Raw genomic sequence first — 21,809 nt, 5'->3', positions numbered from 1 at the left:
GCCCAGCTCTGTTACCGGATATTCGGCAAATTTAACCGACATGCGCATGGCGTCGGTAACGACGAATGACGTCACGCGTAGTAATACACGCCGGGAGCGCATGGCGAGTGGAGTGTCTGCAGAGGCTGCGCGAGCTGGGAACTGCTTTCGATTGTTGGCGGGCGCCGCCATCTTGGTCAGTGAGCTTGCGAGTGGCTGTACGACGAGGTGTACGTATTTCGGTGAAACGAGTATTTCGTGCGATTTCCCTGAAACCCTTCGTCTACCCGTGAAATCCACGAGCATCCAAGATGTCGGAACGGGAGGACAACGTTTACAAAGCGAAATTGGCGGAGCAAGCGGAGCGCTATGACGGTGAGTGGATATTTTCCGGGAAAGGAACCGGCCTGCGCCAAAATGAAATCTACGAAATCGGACAGACAGAGGAGCACGGCCACAAAGAGAAAGGAGGTAGCATCGTCCTCGTGGATTGCAATCCTCTCGCGTTCACAATTCCGCTGGATATAATCGCGAACTCTTCTGAGAATCGAGAACCTTAAACTCCAATCGGGTCTCATTGGATCTGTCAAAAGTCGTGGAAACGTCAAATACGACAAATCCGCACGGTGGTGTAGCCGAGTTGCCGGTTCGCGACCGGTGTTTCTTTATTTAAAGGGTGGGTTTGTTCTTAACTTCTGTCACCGCTTTGGCGGATCTTGTCATGTTTGAAGAACTCTCAAGATCCATTCGAAAAGATTGGAAATGAAGTCACGAAAAAAGGTTTCATCGTTTTCGCTCTGCGTTGTTTCATCGAAAGCTGGGCAACGCCGTTGCTAGGCGTGCTGTTCTTTAGGGGGCCCCTCGGCAGATAACCAGACAAGTCGGTCCTTCACCGACGCGTGTGACGCATAGACACGGCACGATACTTACCAATCGCTGCCGGGTTACTCCTTAGACACGTAGTAACGCGTGCTCTGCTCGTGGCATTTGGCCTTGAAAGCAGAGAGAAATCACTTGGCCGATCGACCAACCGATCTATCGAGTCGACGACTACGCTTTCGGTTAATCGTCCTGCATTTTCCCGATCCCTATACCCGGTGCAGTGCTTTTGCAGGCGTTTTCTTCGTTTATTACGCAATACATGGCGGTGTAATTTCGGTTATAGAAATTTTTACTCGCTCTTGGCGAAAGCAGTTAGTAGTGGGGAATCGACGCTGTAGAAGGGGAGCCATCAAATCTCATCGTTTCTCACATCTCACTCTTCGCATTTCTCGGTAGAAATATTTTACGCAGCAGAGTGTTTCATTTCATGGGATTCTATCTGGCACGCGAATGAAACTTAAACGCTTGACATTTGCGAGAGCGAAATGTACTCCGTGTGTAAGTTTCCTGTAACGTCGTTTAATGCCTTGTATTGCTCTCTCGCTCTTCTCTCTCTTCCCCTCTCTCTCCCTCTCTCCCCTCCTCATTCCCTTCCTCTCTCTATCTCTATCTCTCCCCTCCCTCTTTCTCTGCCTACCTATCTATCTATCTAGCTATCTATCTATCTCGTAAAGTAGCCAGAGCTCACAGAATAAGTTACACTCGAGCGTGATGCACGTTCTTGGATCGTAACATTTTTTTCGAAAGCTTGTCAAGTTCACGGGCTCGTCTCAATTTATTAATCTGCTCGTTAGCTGGCAAAGTCGACAAACGATGTCTCCTTGAGGTACCCGAAAAACAGTTTTATGCTACATTATGCGAGAAGGCGGTCAAAAATCACGTTTTACACTCCCGAGGATCTAGGAAGACTAACCAATGAAGCAGAATAAAGCGAGCAAAGAGAGACCGACGACAGCCGCCTTGCATTCATCCCAAGGAGTTGCTTTTCATAATTTCGTCGCCGCGTGGGCATGTTAATCGAGAGGCACGCGTATTAAAGCGTGGAAATACGTGCATGCACGATCCTCTCGGTGAAAACGAGCGCCGAGCGTGAAGAATGACAGGGTGGAAGGGAGAGGAAGCGATGCGACTCTCCCGGGATGATGAGACAAGGAAAGGAAAGGAAGGGCGGTGGGCAAATTTGAGGGTTGCAAGAGAGAAAGAGGGATCATGAGCGGAGGGTGAGAACGGTAAGGGGTGAGAGACAGAGAGAAGACGGAGAGGGGTGTAGAGGGGCTATAGCAGAAGGAAAGTATTGATCTGTGCTCGCTATATCCTATGTTTCTGTACACCTCCGTCACGGGTATACCGCGTTCGCCGTAATTCTCGCCCGGAACCACCATGAACTTGAGTTTGATCTGCTCGTAAATACCACCGCGATGCTTCTGTTGACTTTAGCATAACGATAATAAAAAGAGGATAAATATTAATCCTCTATGATCCGAGTGTTTATACGCCGGATACCCGAGGAATTATGTTACCGGTCTTCAACGAGCTTGCGTTGATTCAACTATAGTAGTTCGTTATTTTAAAACGTGTCTTCTTTTCCTTAATTGTTATGCAATTTAATTTTCAGTGCGTTAATTTTGATTTTTTACTATGATCGTTTAAATTTTGCGCCAATTGGCTACTCATTTTTGTTTGCGATTAAATATTCTTCGAATGAATTTACTATTCCCATCCTGTAAGGAAAATTTTTTTTTTTTCGAGGGAAATCCCAAAGGGATTTTAAAGAGACGATGAACTAAATGGCTGAGAATTCCGGACCTAAAGGCCGATACTACGACCGTTTAATCTGTCTCGTTACTTCACGCCTCCGTAATAACTCTTTTTCACCCGGTTATCGATCTTGTCGTGGGACCCCGGATTTCAACATAGTCCATAAATAAAACACAACCATTTCATAGATTTTGCAACAATCTCTGATATTTTTCCCTTAAAATTTTAAACCGGTCTTTGCTTTGTGTTTAAAATATTTATAATTGTATTTATACGTTAAATGTATTTTACATTAAGTTGATTCTCAAGAGTATTTCTTTTCAGTGGCGTGTATGGTATGATTTCTTTTTTAAATGTTATACAAATTGAATGGAACATTTCTTGAATGTTAAAACACTCTACAACTGTTGATCGCATTTTTTGCAGTTCATACGCGTAATATGACGCAGCCGAAGCACGTGTATCTTGATCGATATCGTTATCCTCGATTGCTGCACACCTATAGATAATAAATACATAATAGTAACCAACTTCCTTGCAAAGTTCAAGGGGCAGCGGGTTAATATATGCCCGTACGCTCGTCTTTCTCGCACAGAGGCTCTCCACCATCCCAGATGAAACTAATAATATATCCACACAGGGGTAGCTACGTATTAATAATCAATAGGTCATTTCCAATTCATTACTTTACCATGATTTCACATAATATTCTTCGGTAAGTTTGATACTTCTACCCAAATGAGAAGTGTACATATATTTAAAAAGAAGTACTTACTCTTTTAATACCAAAAATGGAAAAAATTGATTAATCTTTACCCTAGAGTATTTTTAATTCGAACTTACTTCGATGAATCTTATTTGTATTTTATATCTATTAACTCGATGCACAAATAGCAGTATTTGGATTAATTTACTGTAAACGTTGAAATTTTAAAAGAAAATTTAAATTTCGATTCACTGTTATCAATCGTGTTTACATTTCATACGTATTAATTTATTTAACGTAACTTCAATCGAGTGTACGAAGTCACTTTGACGTTCACCGAATCAATACCACTGAACTCTAAACAAGGATAATTAAAGTAATCTAGAAACGATAACGTTCAATCGATTTTTCCCATATAATTTACAATCACTCTAGTTTTAGTTATCTTTATCACGTTCTGTTAAAATTTTATGATATTTCATTGTCTTTCGTTTCGTATGGTTTTCAACTTAATGGCACTGTCATTGACGGCGATGTCCGCCGGCGTCATTTACAGAAATGGTCGAGGCGATGAAGAAGGTCGCTTCACTGGACCTGGAGTTGACCGTCGAGGAGAGGAATCTCCTTTCTGTCGCGTACAAAAACGTAATCGGGGCGAGGAGAGCCTCCTGGAGAATAATCTCGAGCATCGAACAAAAGGAGGAGAACAAGGGCGCCGAGGGGAAACTGGAGATGATTCGTCAGTACCGATCTCAAGTAGAAAAAGAACTCAAAGACATCTGCGCCGATATCCTCGGGGTTTTGGATAAACATCTGATACCGTGTGCGTCCACCGGCGAATCTAGAGTCTTCTATTATAAAATGTAAGGAAACTCAACAGTATCCGTTCGCAGCTTCGAAACTGGCGATCTTTATTATTCACTTTTTGCTTGCTTTAAATTTGACTAACAAAAACTCGCCTCAATCTTGAGATAGATTTACATATCCATTATAATTTGTAATACACTGCTCAAAGTAATTACAGGATTAGATAGAACGAGTGCATTGTTCGATAAGTGAACGAATGTATTATGCTCTGTGTTCAATACTTTGAAAGCTTCGTATTCTGTATAAGTTTTACGTTCAATGAAATACTATTCTCCTATGTGCACCATTTTGCCTCGGAACTGTACGAGAGAGCTCTGAATACTTTCAGCAGTGTCTCCGATACTATAATTGTATTATGCGTTAACGAATGTGCACAGGATGCAACGTTTTCGAAAATTGTTAAGATATGTTAGAAATTGTTAAAATAAGAAGCAGATTTCTGTCTCGGTTACGCGATAGCTTAAATTAAAAGGTAACCGGCAACACGGAAGAACGTTCCGTTTCGGTCACTGGTTTTTGAGGTATTGTTTTTTAAAACTTCCCGCCGTCTGGCTCGATACTTCCGCAAGGATAATTACTACGTTGCGGATGTAATTTACAAATAGCGATCAATTCCGAAAATTAACTTTTATTGTACTGATTATTATATACGGGTGTCATAAGTTTTATTTAACTCCTGAATTTACACGAAGCAGTACGCGATCCGGGCGAGTAACTTTCATTGAATTACAAATAAAATAGATATTTTATGCATGTTAGCGGTTCATCAGATTTTACATTGCGGCGAATATTAATGTTAGTTAAATGAAGCAGTATGCGGGTATTGTCGCGAATATGAAATCTGTGCAAAAACGGTTCATAAAAATACATATTCTACTTGAGTCTGTTTCCAAGTTCCAGCCACTTTTGTGTTGGATGAAGTATTCGTCTATTTTTAGAGGAGATGCTGAAAGTGGCTCTCTATAGTAGTATAGAACCTTGAAATGATTTGTAGTATACTATGAAATAGTGTTGAAAGAGTAGTCATCAAGGTCATACATGATATATTAATAAGTATTATTTGTAAATGGGTGAAATCACTGCTGAAAGCAATTAGAGCAGCAATTATTTGGTGCAGTAACACTTTTACCGAATGTCTAGCTTATACAGTATGAAATTGATTCAAAATGTTGAATAGCTTATAGAGCGGTAAAATCTTTTCAATACACAATCCCGTAATTGTCTCAAGATCTGTAATTGTACTGGATTACCTTACCAAAGGAATTAATTGACCAAAAATCGGTTTACATTATGGTTGTACAATGAGCTCTCTTCTAGAACGATACCCGCATATTACAGTACATCTTCCATCGACGTATTTTTCTGAATCTAATTGGAGAAGCTTCAAGTCTAGATAGTAAGTCGGATATCGAGAACAAAGAACATTCTACAAGTTTTTGATCACTCTATTTGAGAACGCGACACTTCGATCACTAACGAACGGTGTAACGTAATATAAATTTCGCTCAGATTGATCGCTTCTAAATATTTGTTATCGTTGCGTTATTGTAGGAAGGGTGATTACCACCGTTACCTGGCCGAATTTGCCATTGGTAACGACAGGAAGGAAGCGGCAGAGAATTCCCTTGTTGCTTACAAAGCAGCCAGTGACACTGCTATGACAGACCTGCCACCGACTCATCCCATCCGCTTAGGATTGGCGCTCAACTTCTCTGTGTTCTATTATGAGATTCTCAATAGCCCCGACAGAGCGTGCCGCCTGGCGAAGGCAGCCTTCGACGATGCGATCGCGGAATTAGACACCTTATCCGAGGAGAGTTACAAGGACTCCACCCTCATCATGCAACTTCTTAGGGACAACCTTACTCTCTGGACGTCGGATATGCAAGGAGACGGTTAGTATGTTATCACGGAGACGTTGCGTTTCGCGAAAAAGTTTTCGAAGCTTTTGAAACGCTCCCACTAGGCCGTAGAAGCGGCGTCGCCGCGATCAATAATATGTATCGCAGCAGCGCGATAAAATCTTCTTGCTGTATCAGATTCTTTCACACAGATATACAGCTGTATAAATAGAGTACGACGATCTTGCGGTGAATCATTTGTTTGAAAAGCTTTATGTTTGTGCCGTACGATCGTGTCTGCGTCGTCGTCTTACATTATTATTACTGTCAGATTTTAAATGGCACTTACGTGATCGCGTGTCTCCGAACGAAGAATCATTACTTTGTAATTTAGAGTTTGAGGCTGATCGCGAAAATGAGGCTGCGGCCGTTTCCACCAATGCTTGAACACAGGCACACCCTTTTCAATACGTCCTTGCACCATACGATCACCTGGTGAGCAATTCAATCCTTCCTTGCACCTTAAAATATTAGACGTGATATTTTCTCATCGATGATCCTTACAGTACGGGAAACTAATCCATTAAGTGGTAGGGTGAGACATAAAAATGATTCACCGTTGTGTTTCATTGATTTTGTAGCGTTCGGTGTAACGTATTACTTCAATGTACCGATACAAGTCCGGTTATTAATTTCGTTGGACGAAACGTGTATTTTAGCTACATTTTTCTTATCGGGGTCAACCGACACACCGCCCTACCATTTACTTAACAAGTATTTCACCCGAGCAATCGAGGGTTAAACGTTGTTACAAATCGTTTTGCGCGCTGATAACAAAAAGAAATATATATATGTATATATGTTCGCTAATGAAGTTGTTTGTTCTTGTACAGGGGAGGGCGAACAGAAGGAGCAGTTGCAAGATGTGGAAGATCAGGACGTATCGTAACTCTAACTGTAGTGAGTGTTACATTGCGCATATAAAACTGAGACACAAGAAAACAAAAAAACTCTTAATAACTTGTAAGCAAAAGAAAACAATTCAGCAGGTGGCAGTTCGGGGTGGGAAGGGGAGATCTTTAGCGATTGCGTGACCCTAAGCACGCACGTACGGTTACTCCAAACAAAAAAAAAAATCATTCGATAACACACATTGAGTTACGGAGCACGCAGAAAGTAACAAGCAAAGGACACGCACCCTGCGGTAATAGAGAGACTGCAAAAAAGCATTTAGAGAGGCACTATTCTTTGCCTTCTTCGCGTATCGAGAAGAAAAATGCTGTCTTTACACTTGTGCATGCCCGATCGAAAAATTACGTGGACGATGTCGAGAACGTGTGTCGAGTGGACGCCGACTGACGGCGTATATGTCATCCATAATAAACAAAACAAAAAAGAAAAAAAAAAGAGAAAGAAGTATGCGCCAGTCCGTCGGAACTGATCCCCTCACTTTTATCGGTTTCAGTGAGTGAGAACGAATTAATGATGTCCCATACGTTTCACCAAATAACGAAACAATGCTGATACTCGACGTCGATCGAAGTGCATTATTGTGTTCGTTTGTTTACCCTCCTAAATCAATCTCCTCCTCGTCCTCTTCCCCGCTTTTTTACTGCGCGCATGATCGCTCTCGCATACTATAATAAATAACGATGTTAATTGTATGCGTGTAAATCGAGTGTAAATCATCCGTTTGTCTAAGGATAAACGCGTCTCCCCAGGTCGAAGGAACGCGGTTGTCTGACCTGGCGACAAGTCAGGACTGCCAATCACGCGTCTTCGTCTCTGCTTTCTATATAAGATATTACGAATGTACTTCCGAACGAAGTCCGGTTCAAGTAATTTCATACATAGTTCGAGCATGGGTTTTCGTGTAGTGTCATTAAAAGAATTTATTAAGAAAATGCGCTTACGCGAAAGCGTCGTACTTAAATGCAATAACATCAGTATGGCCCGAGAAAGAAAGAAAGAAAGAAAGAAAGAAAGAGAGAGAGAGAGAGAGAGAGAGAGAGAGAGAGAGAGAGAGAGAGAGAGAGAGAGAGTCTGGCTTTCGCGAATGAAATTTTGCGTTGAAATAAAACTATCCAAAACGAGAGAGAAAAACAGTACCTTCGACACGTCGGACGTTCTTTTCGCTCACCTCTCTACACTCCTCTGCGACGAGAGTGGGTGTATGTTTTTTTTTTTTTTTTTTCTGGATCGACGAGAAGTATGGAAATGGAAAAGATATTGTGGTGGATGAGCTTTTTTTAACAAAAAAAAAATTACGTTTCACGAAACACGAAAAGAAAACAACAAGTAGCTGTCTAGCTAGTCTGTAATTGTGGTTGTACTTTTTCATACATCCCCCCCGCCCCCATTGTGTAAAACTATAAACGATCGCTGTGGTATAACGAATTACAGAATAAACGATTGTATTCCGACTTTTTTCACCCGCGCTCACTTTCGCTATCACTTTCCTCGATTCCACTGTATCTTGGTTGATATCTGCCCGTGGCGTCCGTTCACCTTTTTATCGATGAACCGTTCCGTCGACTTCCGTTTCTAAACATTCCAGCGACTTTAGACGATTCGTTCGTTAGTCTCACGCGAAATTCGTTTGCGCATGTTAACGAGGTAAGCTTAGCGATACGACATCGACCATTTATTTATTCGTTGGAGTAAATAGCGACGGTCAGAAATTTCTTGTCTGACTTAGTCACAGAGCATTGGTGTTTTCGTGAAATTAACGTGTGTAACGGCCAGGATCTTTAGAATTGTTTCTAAACTCGAAACTACTGTTCTTGTTAAGAGTTTAGTGTATAAAATAAGAGTTGTAAGAACTGCATTTCACTTTTACGTGGTACCATAAACAAAATTTCTGACCGTCTCTGTATGCTGGTAGCAAAAAAACTGCGTGAATCTGATCACGGACTCGCACAGTTTCCTTGCAATGGCGATGAGGATGATCGTGATCCGTGCAAGCGTGCAGCAAAAAAGCGAGGTGTATTAACGTAAAAAGGCGAAGGGAACGCGCAGAATCGAGCTCTGCCTAGAAATCGGTGTGCATCGTGCCCCTGTATTTAGGTATTAATAACGATAAAAATTGATAATCATGTTATAAAGTACGTTACAAAGAATAACTCAAAGTAATATCAACGGCACCGTAAGTAAGTATATGCGAATAATTATAAGAGCGTAAATTAGGGTATCGTGGAAAACCGATCGATGCGAATCGTTCGTGCGAATATTGGAAAGAACAGTTTGTATCGTCGAAGAGAGTTCGAGAAAAATTGAAATCGCGTGGAAGATAGATTCGAAGGTAATGGAACTGTGTGAAAAGGGATGGAAGAACAGTGGGAGCCTAGGGAAACCCCGGAATCATCGGTTTAGAGTTAATATGAGTTTACGGATACGTGTAACGTGCATTGGACATCTACGCGTACGAGCGACAAGTCTTGGGCAAATTTAGGTACAATAAAACTTGTCGGATGGCAACGAATGGTGTAGTGAATTCCAAACGACGATAAACTGTAACGATACCTCATCCAATTACTTGCTTACACGATGGATTAAAAACAAGATGAAGTAGCCCAACGCGCGATACCATTATTGTCGTCTACGATATAGCGTGACTCGTAAACAATGGTAAAATATGGAAACTTAGAGAGTACTTCCGGCTAAAATAAAATCGTAGGTAGTCTTCGACACCTGAGTTGCCCGTAGGAGTTCTTAAAGAAGATAGACGATCGGTGTATCGATTGAGACCGCTTCTTATCCTTTATCCAGTATCGTTGTGCGTGCTTAGTCGATTTTTATAAAGACACATCTATTATTCCATCTACTATTAGATGTACTACTTGTCTCTCTTGTCTCTCTGTATTATAATATTATTAGTTGTATCTGTAATTATCTTCGGATCATTCCATCTTGTCGCTAACCCAATTCACGAGCGAATAATTAGACCTGGATATCGAAATTTATCGTCATTTGGAGGAGGCTAAATCTGTCTTTATTTCGATTCGCATGCGTTTCACGCTCTGTTCTACTACAATCAATGCGATTACACCGGATACGACCTTTTTCTGTAAAACCACACACGTGAAAGCTACAAATAAAGTAATTACAACTCTCTATTCGTTTCTTTTTTCAGATCTTTATTAATGTTAAATATTTGATTAAATATCGGTACATTAGTCGAGAGATTAAAATTAAGCGTTCAAGGCGTTTTCTTTGTATCGCAGTGTTGTGTACAGAGTGAATCATCCAACACTATATGTTATACAATATTTTAAAGATTACTAATACTATAAAATGCATTAAATGAAACGGTATCTCTTTACCAAATGTTGCGGCGTACACCAGAGTAAGTTCAACAATGTGTATCAGTTTTGAGGAGTGTCTTTCATAGAATCATAATTTAATGTATAATGAAAAGAGAAAAATTTAATGTATGCATTGGCGCAGCACATGCAATTTAAATCTATTTAACAATATCGTCTGTAAACTACAATCATCTTGTTACTATACATAAATTATAATTCCGTGGAATTCGTTCGTTAGAATTCCTACACATTGTTGAACTCTTCTCAACGTATACCAAGAATATTTCAATATATAAAATGTCGCTATACCATACAGAAAATGGTGATTCCTGTTACTTTAAAGATAATAACTTTAAACGAGATAGAACTTCCTGTAACATTAACACTCTGCTAAATACACTGCTCAGAATAATTAGAGGGTCATCTACTCGTGTGCCTTTATTGTTCAGTAATACACAGGCTATACAAATTAGACAATTAATTACAAAATATTCTTATTTGCTAATATTACTCAGTAATACACATGCTATACAAATTAGACAATCGATTATAAAATATCCTTATACGCTAACATTGTTCGGTAATACACATGCTATATAAATTATAAAAATATAATATATCCTTATTCGCTAACATTGCACCATTTATCGTTCCGTTGATCGCTTAACAATTATTTTACAACGTGATTACGCAATCATGGATCGAGAACTGCTATCTTTCGTGTCAGTACTCTGCGGGTGTTTATCTTTCGTGATACTGACATCACGAAAGTTCGACGCGCTCGATAAGAGACGCTTTGGTCTACGCCTATTGACGTCCACCTGTTTCAGGATTCGTTCCAAAGAGTCGTCACTTAACGTCAAGATCGGAAACAGACTCGACCCAATTCGCATTTTGATCGTGCGAACATTCATTGGAGATTTCAGTTGGTTATTCTACGTATGGCAAACTTTAATTTCACACTACGACAGCATGTTTAAGGATACGACTGGTTTCCTTGGTCCCGGTATGATATTCCTTCTTTTCTCCTGAATTTTTAAATCTCTCTCCATCAATTACCTTCTTTTTATCCATACGCAGGTGAAACGTATTTTGCAAGACCAAAGAAGGTACAAGATTGAAGAGTTTTATTCCTTTTTCCGATTACCACTATGTTTATAGAGGGCGAATGTTTTATTTATACCTGTAAAAGAAAAAACGGAAATTTTAAGCCAGACCAAGAATCAATGTGGAATAAAATATTTTTTATAATGATTTATTTATTTTTAAAGTTAAAGTAAAATGTCTAATTTAAGTCTCTGGTCGACTTCAATTCATTATAAGTTTGACATTTTCAACAGTGGTGATCGTGGAACTGTATACAAAGAGAAGTATATTTTATTCATTTTTGTTGTAAAGTCAGCAATTGAAATTTAAAGCTGTAGTAAGAGTCAAGACACAGTATGTTGTTCGATAATGAGATTAATTTTTGAGACCAAAATGAAAATTCTAAGTCTAAATAATTCCATCCTCTTGTTTCAAGCGTGTTATGTGTTTAAAACGTGATACATTAATTAAATAAATTATCCTGGACATCTGCTATCAAGGAAGTAAAGAATTTATTAATGTTTCTTAATATTGTCTCGAGATAAAGAGTGTGACTCGTATTCGATCATTGTAGGTTTTGCGGAATTTGCGAGAAAAATGCAAGAAATTTTATCGCGCGTTGTTTCCTAGCTACACAGATGATCTTGTGATTTTTCAGTAACCCTTCGAGTATGAAGATTGCGGAACAATTAACGCAATCAAATTGTATTACTCTACAAGCGTGTAGATTTTAAAACATTCTTTTTAAAATTATTTAAACTCGAGAAGCTTGCAGTGCTTCTTATATTGAGATCAATACAAATCCTGAATTTTGTCTAATCGTCAAACCATATTCTTATGTTCCAATTAGCGGAAACGAGAATCCTTGTGATTTATCTTAACCTACTCTAGTGCTTTCTTAAGGTCATCTTCAGTAAATCCTCAACAGTTATAGCTGGCCTATTAAACAGTATCGTTGAGCACTTTCTCGAGGGCGTCCTAGCGCTTCTGTCGTTCTTCGAAGTGGTGGGTGTAATCGACTGCATCCAGAAGTGGACCAACGGAAGAGAAGGCGGAGGAGAAACATACACCGGCGAGAATGACCTAAAAATCAATGGACATTGAAGGAGGAGGTGGAAGTTTGGGAGACCTTGTTCGCATGTTCTCCAACGCTTTGTGCGACTTCTTTGGTTCCTGCATCAGTGTTTCATTGTTTTCAGTCAATTTCCTGCTGACTTCCTCCAGATCACCGATTTCTACGATTAAAGCATTCAGGGCAATGACATTAGTAACCCTCTTTTTGTTTTTCTTAAGAGAACACTCTGGTATCTATGATATTTTCTGTGGTATCAATCGTACTAAATGAGACTACTTTCTATAGTAGTATCTTTTGCAATTGAAACAAATTTTGTTTCTGTTGAAGTCTCTTGTAATTTTTGTCCCTTATCATAGCAATTTCTTCTGCAGATACTTTATCTTTCACATTAATATCTATATATAGCAAGTTCGACGATTACGAACAAAAAAAGGTATGAATATTTTGAGAGAATCAACGATTAGAATATGATACTGTTCAATATAGGTACTTATTTATATTAAATAAATTATAAATTCTTTTAAATTGTATTAATAAACAATGATTTTTTGTGTAGGAAAAATGACAAAGATAATAATGAAAATAATTTAACTTTGTTTTCTAGTTAAAGAACATTTATTTTTAACTTAACTACATCATATTTTACGTTTCGATATCTGTTTTTTCTTTTAATGAGGCCTGTGAACGAGTATTACTTTGAAAATAATAAAACCTTTTATTTTCACCTTCCAGGTTTTATACGTTTGTCAAATTATTGTTATATAAAAACGGGTTTTGTTGTGATCTATACTGTACACGATATACGTTCATCTATCGTTTAACAGGTATAAAGGATTCACATTTCTTCAATAATTGCTTGATTCACGTACAACACAAGTATTTTTACAATAAATACTTAAAATCTTCGACTCCTATCCGATTTTGATTCATCGTGCCTCTTTTTAATATCTAGATTTGCAGTATTCACTTCTTCTTGTTCACAAAATCTTCTCCCTTTTGAATGTTCTTCTTGAGTTCTGGAATCGCGTTCTGCACTAAAGTCCTTTCATACTCGTTAAGTTTCCCAAGACCTAAGTTCTTCGCGACTCCTTCTTTCTGAAACGGTGACGAAAACATAATATTTTGTATACAAATGGATGTTTCATCGTTAAAATGTACTTACACCCAACAAGATAGGTGTGGAAAAGTATTTAGCCTCTGTGACATCGGATTTGACATAGGCACATTCTATAATACCCGATTCTCCATTCAATGCCCTAATCAATGACACACCGAATCGAGCACCCGCGTACGCCATAGAAAGCGTAGCAGAGCCAGTACCAGCTTTTGCCTTAACAACCTCTGTACCAGCTTCCTGGATTCGTCCAGTAAGAGCTTTCACTTGGTCTTGTGGGATAGAAACTGGTGGTATGCACTGTGAAATCAGTGGAATAATAGTGATACCACTGTGACCTCCAATGACTGGCACAGATGTGCTTTGTGGACTAAGGCCCTAAGGAATAGATTTAAATTAGATACTTGACTTAAGCAACTTTTAAATGCTATAAATTATATTTTATATTAACTTTTGCTTCGGCGATGAATGTATTAGCTCTGACAACATCCAGTGTGGTTACACCAAATACTCGCTTAGGATCAAAAACACCAGCTTTTTGCAATACCTCGCAAGCAATGGGCACAGTGCTATTAACTGGATTAGAAATAATAGCAATGAGTGCCTTTGGAGACATTTCTGCCACAGCCTGGACAAGATCTCTTACTATAGAAGCATTTGTATTGAAAAGGTCATCCCTAGTCATTCCTGGTTTACGAGGTACACCAGCAGGTATAATGACCACCTAGAAAAATACAATAAATAAAAAGAGATTTTTTTTTTTAAGCAAAATCATAATTGACTTATTTATTAACCAATTTGAAAAACACACCTCTACTCCTTTGACTGAATCTTTCAATTCATTAGGACCTGTAAAGGCTTTTACTTTTGCTGGCGTGTTCATGTGCGAAAGATCAGCAGCAACACCTGGTGTGTTCACAATATCGTACAATGATAATTCGCTCACAAGGGGCGATTGTTTTAAGAGCAGTGATAATGGTTGCCCGATTCCACCGCTGGCACCCATGACGGCGACCTTGATATCGCGCTGAAAAATAGCATGATAATTAATAGAAATTATCACTCACATTTCTTTTGATAGTTGACTTTCGAGAATTTCATTTCTATGTCACTAATATTAACACACACGTCACAGCCACGTTAAACAAATATCGATCACATTCCGATCGATAATGTTCTACAGTAACAATCCAATTTTATTAAGAGTAACATTTATCTTCTAAATGCAACATGTTTCACGCCAAATGAAATTCACAGTTGCATAACTGAATTTTGATTTTATACCACGAAGTATGGTGAAAGCTAACTCCACTGTAATCGATTGAACGCATAATGATCCTGTATTTTGCACAAAATTTGATCCTCTTTAAAGATGAGGCATGTAACGTATGAATAGAAGAAAATAAAATTTATTTATTTAACTACATTATAAGTTTAAAGAAACTCACTCTAGCACTCGTTGATAATTGCTTCGCTCCATGTTGAGCGACGGTCAACGTGGGTTTCAAAAATCGGGGTAACATATTCGCAACGTACTTCAAACGTGAATGTGACTGATTTCAAATTCGAGAAGACATTCAATAACCTTTCAAAGACACCTCAGTGACCTCAATGATATTTCACACTATTCCGTTTTTCTCCGCCCAATCAACTGTAACGTACAGAAAATACTTACGTATGCAACCATGCGCATTTTCGCATGGATAATTTGCGCATGCTATAATTGTGTGCGAAATTTTACGCGGGAACTTTTAAAGAAATCACTGATCATTTAGACATTGACTTCTTATTACGTTTTTTTAAAGACTATGTCTCTTATTATGAGTCATGTTACGATTTTGGCTGTATAATTTTGCTCCATTTGGTAAATATGAAATAATCGTGAACAGATAAGATTTCGTATTTTTTTATTGATTTTTTGTTGACTCGATCAAAACTATACACGACATGAAGTCAAAACAAATTGAGACTATAACTCTTTTATTTCCTTTTTTATCAACTCTACACGTGAATTTGAAATATTTTTACAGATCCAAAATGTCAAACTTTTATAACCCGGTGAGTGTTAATAGTTACACTTCGATCATTAATAGTTACACTTATCGAAACTCATTGAGGGCACAGTTTATTTACGATTTAGTTGTATACTTAAGTAGTAAAATTTGTGAATAAAGTTAGAGATCTGGGATGAATCCTTAAAAAATGTTAAAAAAAGTTTACATTTGTGATTGTTAAATACAATAATTGAATTCATCTTGATTCACAATGACAAGTGGTAAGTTTAAGTTATTTAACCTCTAACCAAGTCAATGTTTTATCTTTTTAAACGAAACAGTTTCATTAAGATGATAGGATGATCTATGAAGGTTTGTAATTTATATAAATTTATAAGATTATTTTATTTCTTTCAGAAATAGAAACAAGCTTACTGGTAATTGTGTTAGATGTAAACCCAATGCAAAGAATTGTGAAGCAAGAAACAAGGATATTAACACAATGTTTAGATTCCACTATTGTATTTGCTAATGCCCATTTAATGCAATCATCTAACAATCAATTGGCCGTAATAGCATGTCATAGTCATAGAGCAACATTTTTATATCCCTGTGAAAAGCCATCTGAAATTCGGCAAATTGATGGACAATATGAAAAATTTACAATGGTAGAACGTACTGTGAGGCATCAATTGCAATTGGTTATTAATGAGATTTCTATGGATAAACCATTAAATGGTGAAAGTCTGATATCTGGGGCATTGACAATGGCACTGTGCTATGTTGCAAGATTAGAGAGAGAAAAAGTTGCTGTTGAAAAATTATATTCAAGAATACTTGTAATCACAGCAAGTAATGACTCTGCAATGCAATACATGAATTATATGAACATTTTCTTCACTGCTCAAAAAATGGTATGTTGTAATTTTGCTCATTTGTACTTTTTAGATTTGAAAGTAAAACTAATGGTTCATCCTTGTAATATCTAGGGAATAATATTAGATGTATGCAGTTTAGATCAAGAATTGACCTTACTTCAACAAGGCTGTGATATCACTGGTGGAAATTATTTGAAAGTACCACAATTAAGTGGACTGTTACAATATTTATTAGTAAGGAAAATATAATATAATGTTACATCTTTTATGTGCATGATTTATTTTATTTATGCATAAACATTTGTTTGTTTAGTGGATATTCTTGCCAGATCCAAATATTAGGTCAAAATTAGTATTACCGCCACCAGTGAAAGTTGATTATCGTGCAGCATGTTTTTGCCATCAAGAACTTATTGATATTGGCTATGTATGCTCCATATGTTTGTCAAGTAAGGAAAAAAAAACAAAATTGTCTTAATATTATTGTACAAATGCATATAACACAATAATGATTATTTTTGTCCTACAGTATTTTGCAAATTTAGTCCAATATGCACTACGTGTCAGTAAGTAATTTAATAGCATTAATTTATTACAATTATTTATTGTAAAACTAATGAGAACTAATTTATGTTTTTCATTTGTCATTTTCTTGCAGTACAGTATTCAAAATGCCAGGACCTATACCTATAAAAATGAAGAAAAAGAAGAAGAATGTAGATATTGTTCACTAATTGTTATTAATACGCCATCTTTTAGCAATAAGAACTTTTTACCTAAATACATTTATTTTCTCAATATAAACATCAGACATTCGTCACAATAATTAAACAAACTATGCGAACGGAAAGATTCTACTAAAACATTGGATTGGACTTTTATGTCACAGTCCTTTATAGTAATAAACTTTGTTCACAGGTTCTTTGATATTTTTTCTAAACTCTTGTAGTCAGATGGACACAACTTCAGTAATGATGGATTCATTGAGCTAACTGATTCAAACATTATTATTCTTAAATATTTTTTATGCGAACATTAAATGAATATCGCGTTCCTTACTTATATCGAGGAAACAACGCAAGGAACGAAGGAATCGCAATCAGTAGCTATTGAAATAAACTAGTCAACAACGAATCATTTACACTGAAAATCATTGAAGGTGAGTTGTGAAGGTGGTTTTGCGTGCCATACTATGGTACACAAAAAAATCTCAATGGTATGTAAAATTTATTATCTACGTTGGTAGAAACAATACAGCTTAATTGCTTGCTTACTACTGAAATAAGGAGCAGATATGGTAGGGACATGTCCACTCTCGTGACAATATATTCGGAAGTACCATCACCATTGCTACTCTAGGGTGCGTAAAAGGGTTTTCTATGCCTTTGGTAAATAATGGTATTTTTTACCTGCGATATTTAATATATAATTTAGATACCAATAATCATTGCAGCATTGTTTTGCCTTCCATAATTCTTTTTTGAACTTAATTACTATATAACAATCATTAATGAAAGCAAAATGTTTCCATCTATGAACATAGGTAGATTGATCTCACAATGGTTGATTTATATCAATTCCTTCTATTGAGTTTTGTTAAAAATTTATTAGAAATTTATTAGAAAGCATTAAATATAATTTAGTTTTCATAAACTTTATATGGTATATTTTTAACACATTTAAATTTCAAACTTTAATTTCCTTCATATCAGAAAAATATCACTTGCACAACTTTTAGTTCTAAATACATTATTTAAAATAGGTAACCATAAAGTTCATACAATTTGCATTTTTATACAAACAACAAAGCTGACTGTCAACTATTGCGATTATATGTTGTTTATATTTCTGCTATGCAGAATGTTTGAAGATCTATTTTAACAAATACTTCAAGCACTTGGAATTGCTTTATTACTCATGGTATACATTATGTTTTAAATATATAACAATCTTTATTTTCTTAAATATTTTATAATGAATGTTGTTGTGTAGTCCAAACCAACAACCTGTAAAGAAGCTATTCAACGATGGGAGGAGAAAACTGGTTTACCTGCCATTGAACAAAAAGAAATTATTTTGTCCTTTCAATGGCCTCCTATTGAAAAAATGGATAACAATTTGGCTGCACTCGCCGCCGTGGAGTCAGTTATATTTTTGAATGTCATTTGCTATTTATTGCATGTTTTTACGTGAAAATAAAAACTTTAATTCTTAGAAAACTATCGCTTTCGACGAACATGATAGAGAAAATCAGTGGTATTAATTCTTTGAAAAACTTAAAAATTCTCTCTTTGGGACGTAACAACATTAAAACATTTTCTGGATTAGAAGCAGTTGGGGAGCATTTAGAAGAATTATGGATATCTTATAATCTAATTGAGAAGATTAAAGGCGTCAATGCTTTGAAAGCACTTAAAGTGCTTTATATGTCTAATAATTTGGTGAAAGATTGGGCGGAGTTTAATCGCTTGCAAGAAATACCCAATCTTGAAGAGTTATTGTTTATCAACAATCCTATTTGCGAAAATATGGACACAGAATCTTGGCGCACTCAAGTCACCAGAAGACTTCCTAAATTAAAAAAACTCGACGCTATACCAATCGTGTGAATACTTTCATTGAGTAATACTACTCGATAATGCTAATATTTGATGTGTTCATCTTTTAGGTACAAGTAAGAAATAATAAAAACTCAAATTCGAATTAAAAATTTTGCAATAAATTGCAAAATTTGTATTTACACAACACAGTGTACATTTATAATACATTTTCTGCGTTCAAATATAATACATTATATTGACATTGTGTGTAAAGACTTATTTATGGATGAATGATTAATAGTTTTCAACTTTCATGTCATTCAATCCAAGTTCTTCATTCTGTTCAAAAGACCTTTCGTATTTGGTAATTTTTAAACCACTGTCAAGTCCATTGTCTGAGAGACTTTGTATATAGCTGTTACCTGCCGGATCATCCAATATTAACGTTACTTTTCGTTTTCCTTCTAATACTTCGGTCAACTCGGATATGAAAGTGTCCATTCTCTGAACAGTTTCCGGAGAGGCACTATCGCCAGTAAAGGCTATTGATGTTGACAATTGATCTTTAATTGCCACTAAAATGCCTTCTATAGTAGTAAATCGTCCACCCAAAGTAGCAGGACCAATTTCTAGTTCCAATTCGGGTACTTTCATATAACAAGTTTCTGATTTCAATAAATCACGACTGAAGTCTTCTTTTCCTACAACGGTTACTTCTATTTTCACTCCTTCAGGTTCAATTCCTCCACCACTTTTAACTTCATTTGTTTTATGACCACAAGATTCACAAACTGTTGCCATTATTACAACTTCCTTGAAGTATGGAATATCTATGCATTACAATAAGGACAATGAATATTTTTTAGCAATGCATTCGATTACTAAAGGTAAAATGTAAATGAAAAATTATCACTTAAGAAATATTTTAAATAGAATATTGCAAGCTATACTATTATACAAAAAGGATACTGGTCATCTTCATGTTAGTTTCGCATGGACAGTTACACAGTGGACAATTTGTACGAAAAGAAAGAACTTCGCCCTCAATTTGCTCCAATGTATATTCTCCTTCTTGTATAGGTTTTAATAAAACATCGTCTGATTCTTCAGTGTAAATTCCTAAAATATGATCTTGCTCTGTTGTTCTCTTAAATCTTGTTACAGTGCATCCTTCATCTTTTAATGGTACATTTGGGTTTTCTATATGTAATTCTCCTGATATGTCCTCAAATATTATAGTGAATGATTCATCCAAAGATTTAAGTTTTCTCAATTTCTCAAGGAACTGATCAATTTGAGCAGCAGAATCTGGATATTTTTCTCTTCGTTCTGGTTGATCTTGTTCTAGACCATTGATGGTTCTTTCTATTATACCTTCAATTGTTGTAATTTCTCCTTTTTGTGATCTAGAAGGGATTTCAAAATCCAAAGATGGAATCTGAACTCTTGTGTAATCAGATTTAATGACTTGACGATTCAAATCTTTGACTGTTGTAACTTCCAAGGTCATTTTAATTCCTTTGTCTGCAATTTTTCCACTATTCTGTATCTCATTATTCTGGTAGCCACAATGCTCACAATCAAAGGACATTACCACAACATCTTTGTAATACGGAATCTTTGTTAGGAGTAATCTAGTAATACCCTATATATATAAAATAATATATCTGTTATAAAACACCAAAAAAGAATTTTTTAAATTTATGATACATTACATTTTTTCCACAATTCACGCAAAGACTCTCTATCTCAGTTGTTTCTGGTTCTGGATCGTCTGCCGTCAGATTACGAAATATTGGTTTCGCTATTTCTTCCGGTACATCTTTTTGATTCTCTGCCATTTTTAGGTTAAATAGACTTTATGACCAATGCTAGATACCTATTTTTAATAAAATCAAATTTACTTATTGACTTGTTTTTATTCACACTTCTTGTTTTCGTATTATATGAATTTGTACCTGTTAAATATGAATTTGTAAGCAAAAACCAGCATCCCTTAACTCTTTCACAAAACATAACCAAAATATTGTGTTTACCCAATGGTATGAATTTGTGTCTTCAAATATTCACATGAGGAAAAACACTGTCTACTTTAATATTGAATCCCCATAGGTAGAGACCTTAAACCTTGCACCATTAAACTGCTAGGTTTATTTTAGAATGGTAGAAATCTCTATGCTGATGGACAACTTGCGACTAACCAGCTACTTTGGGTAGCCCTCTGGTAGTGAGATCAAAGAACATTGTCACATTTTAATAACATTTATAAACATTAGTGCCAACTTCGCGCACATCATTTTAAATGTTTGAAAACGATCCAATTTAAAATTGTGTTCGTTACATCGAGCAACAATTATATATTTTATCAGGTATGACATTTTGACCGATTCTTTCTGCTTATAGTACTTCAATTGCAGTTTAGTAACATATAAAGTATTAAGACGTACCTATAATTTTTTCTACGACTCGTTCAAGCGACAATTGCGAAACTGTCACTGACGCTATCACATGTATATCGCAGAACATAGCGAAAAAATATTTTGAATCGTATTATTTCAAAATGTTCATAACTAACGTTTGCAATATTTTGTTTGTGCGTAATATTGTGGATATTATTTTAACGACGGACAATATTTTTGCGCAGAAAGGGAATCTAACCACGCGAAAATAGCATCCTAACACGTTTGAAGGCTAGGGAAAAAGTGGAAACTCAAACATTCGCAGCGAGTGGCGCGAATTGCCGGCTGAAAGGTTCAATCGCCGAGCATAGCCAATGGCCGCCGCG

The 21,809-nt window shown here is 36.6% G+C and overlaps 6 protein-coding genes across 8 annotated transcripts; 4 read left to right on the top strand and 2 right to left on the bottom strand.

Annotated features, from left to right (window-relative positions):
* Positions 1-114: 114 nt before the first annotated feature.
* Positions 115-10,146, top strand: 14-3-3epsilon (tyrosine 3-monooxygenase/tryptophan 5-monooxygenase activation protein epsilon). The gene is made up of 5 exons (XM_076321368.1): positions 115-354; positions 3,882-4,188; positions 5,744-6,087; positions 6,927-6,993; positions 7,080-10,146. The coding sequence occupies exons 1-4, from the start codon at positions 291-293 to the stop codon at positions 6,980-6,982; spliced, it is 771 nt and encodes a 256-aa protein (XP_076177483.1). The 5' UTR covers positions 115-290; the 3' UTR covers positions 6,983-6,993; positions 7,080-10,146.
* An 887-nt stretch (positions 10,147-11,033) lies between these two features.
* LOC143147014 (uncharacterized) lies at positions 11,034-11,747 on the top strand. Its single transcript, XM_076311829.1, has 2 exons — positions 11,034-11,343; positions 11,418-11,747. Exons 1-2 carry the CDS (start codon positions 11,034-11,036, stop codon positions 11,456-11,458), a joined length of 351 nt encoding a protein of 116 aa, XP_076167944.1. The 3' UTR covers positions 11,459-11,747.
* A 1,340-nt stretch (positions 11,748-13,087) lies between these two features.
* On the bottom strand, positions 13,088-15,242 carry Mdh2 (malate dehydrogenase 2). The gene is made up of 5 exons (XM_076323619.1): positions 15,061-15,242; positions 14,424-14,639; positions 14,064-14,336; positions 13,661-13,990; positions 13,088-13,593 (listed from the first exon to the last, which is right to left on the bottom strand). Exons 1-5 carry the CDS (start codon positions 15,133-15,135, stop codon positions 13,462-13,464), a joined length of 1,026 nt encoding a protein of 341 aa, XP_076179734.1. The 5' UTR covers positions 15,136-15,242; the 3' UTR covers positions 13,088-13,461.
* A 314-nt stretch (positions 15,243-15,556) lies between these two features.
* On the top strand, positions 15,557-17,542 carry Tfb4 (transcription factor B4). Of its 3 annotated transcripts, XM_076323644.1 has the most exons (7): positions 15,690-15,887; positions 16,024-16,520; positions 16,596-16,718; positions 16,798-16,933; positions 17,014-17,050; positions 17,143-17,200; positions 17,403-17,542. In XM_076323644.1, the coding sequence occupies exons 1-7, from the start codon at positions 15,878-15,880 to the stop codon at positions 17,409-17,411; spliced, it is 870 nt and encodes a 289-aa protein (XP_076179759.1). In that variant the 5' UTR covers positions 15,690-15,877; the 3' UTR covers positions 17,412-17,542. The 3 variants fall into 3 exon arrangements, with proteins under 3 accessions (XP_076179768.1, XP_076179759.1, XP_076179748.1); XM_076323653.1 differs by lacking the exons at positions 15,690-15,887; positions 17,403-17,542 and adding an exon at positions 15,557-15,670 and having other exon boundaries at positions 17,143-17,330; XM_076323633.1 differs by lacking the exon at positions 17,403-17,542 and having other exon boundaries at positions 17,143-17,330.
* A 1,066-nt stretch (positions 17,543-18,608) lies between these two features.
* Positions 18,609-19,758, top strand: LOC143152973 (dynein axonemal light chain 1). Its single transcript, XM_076323664.1, has one exon. The coding sequence runs from the start codon at positions 18,722-18,724 to the stop codon at positions 19,091-19,093; it is 372 nt and encodes a 123-aa protein (XP_076179779.1). The 5' UTR covers positions 18,609-18,721; the 3' UTR covers positions 19,094-19,758.
* Positions 19,182-21,229, bottom strand: Zpr1 (zinc finger protein Zpr1). The gene is made up of 4 exons (XM_076323607.1): positions 20,983-21,229; positions 20,740-20,903; positions 19,994-20,669; positions 19,182-19,854 (listed from the first exon to the last, which is right to left on the bottom strand). Exons 2-4 carry the CDS (start codon positions 20,863-20,865, stop codon positions 19,319-19,321), a joined length of 1,338 nt encoding a protein of 445 aa, XP_076179722.1. The 5' UTR covers positions 20,866-20,903; positions 20,983-21,229; the 3' UTR covers positions 19,182-19,318.
* Between the last annotated feature and the right edge of the window lie 580 nt (positions 21,230-21,809).

The sequence above is a fragment of the Ptiloglossa arizonensis genome, chromosome 1 (assembly GCF_051014685.1).
Source record: "Ptiloglossa arizonensis isolate GNS036 chromosome 1, iyPtiAriz1_principal, whole genome shotgun sequence".
Classification (NCBI taxonomy): Eukaryota; Metazoa; Arthropoda; class Insecta; order Hymenoptera; family Colletidae; genus Ptiloglossa; species Ptiloglossa arizonensis.
This window is presented reverse-complemented; position numbering and strand designations above follow the sequence as displayed.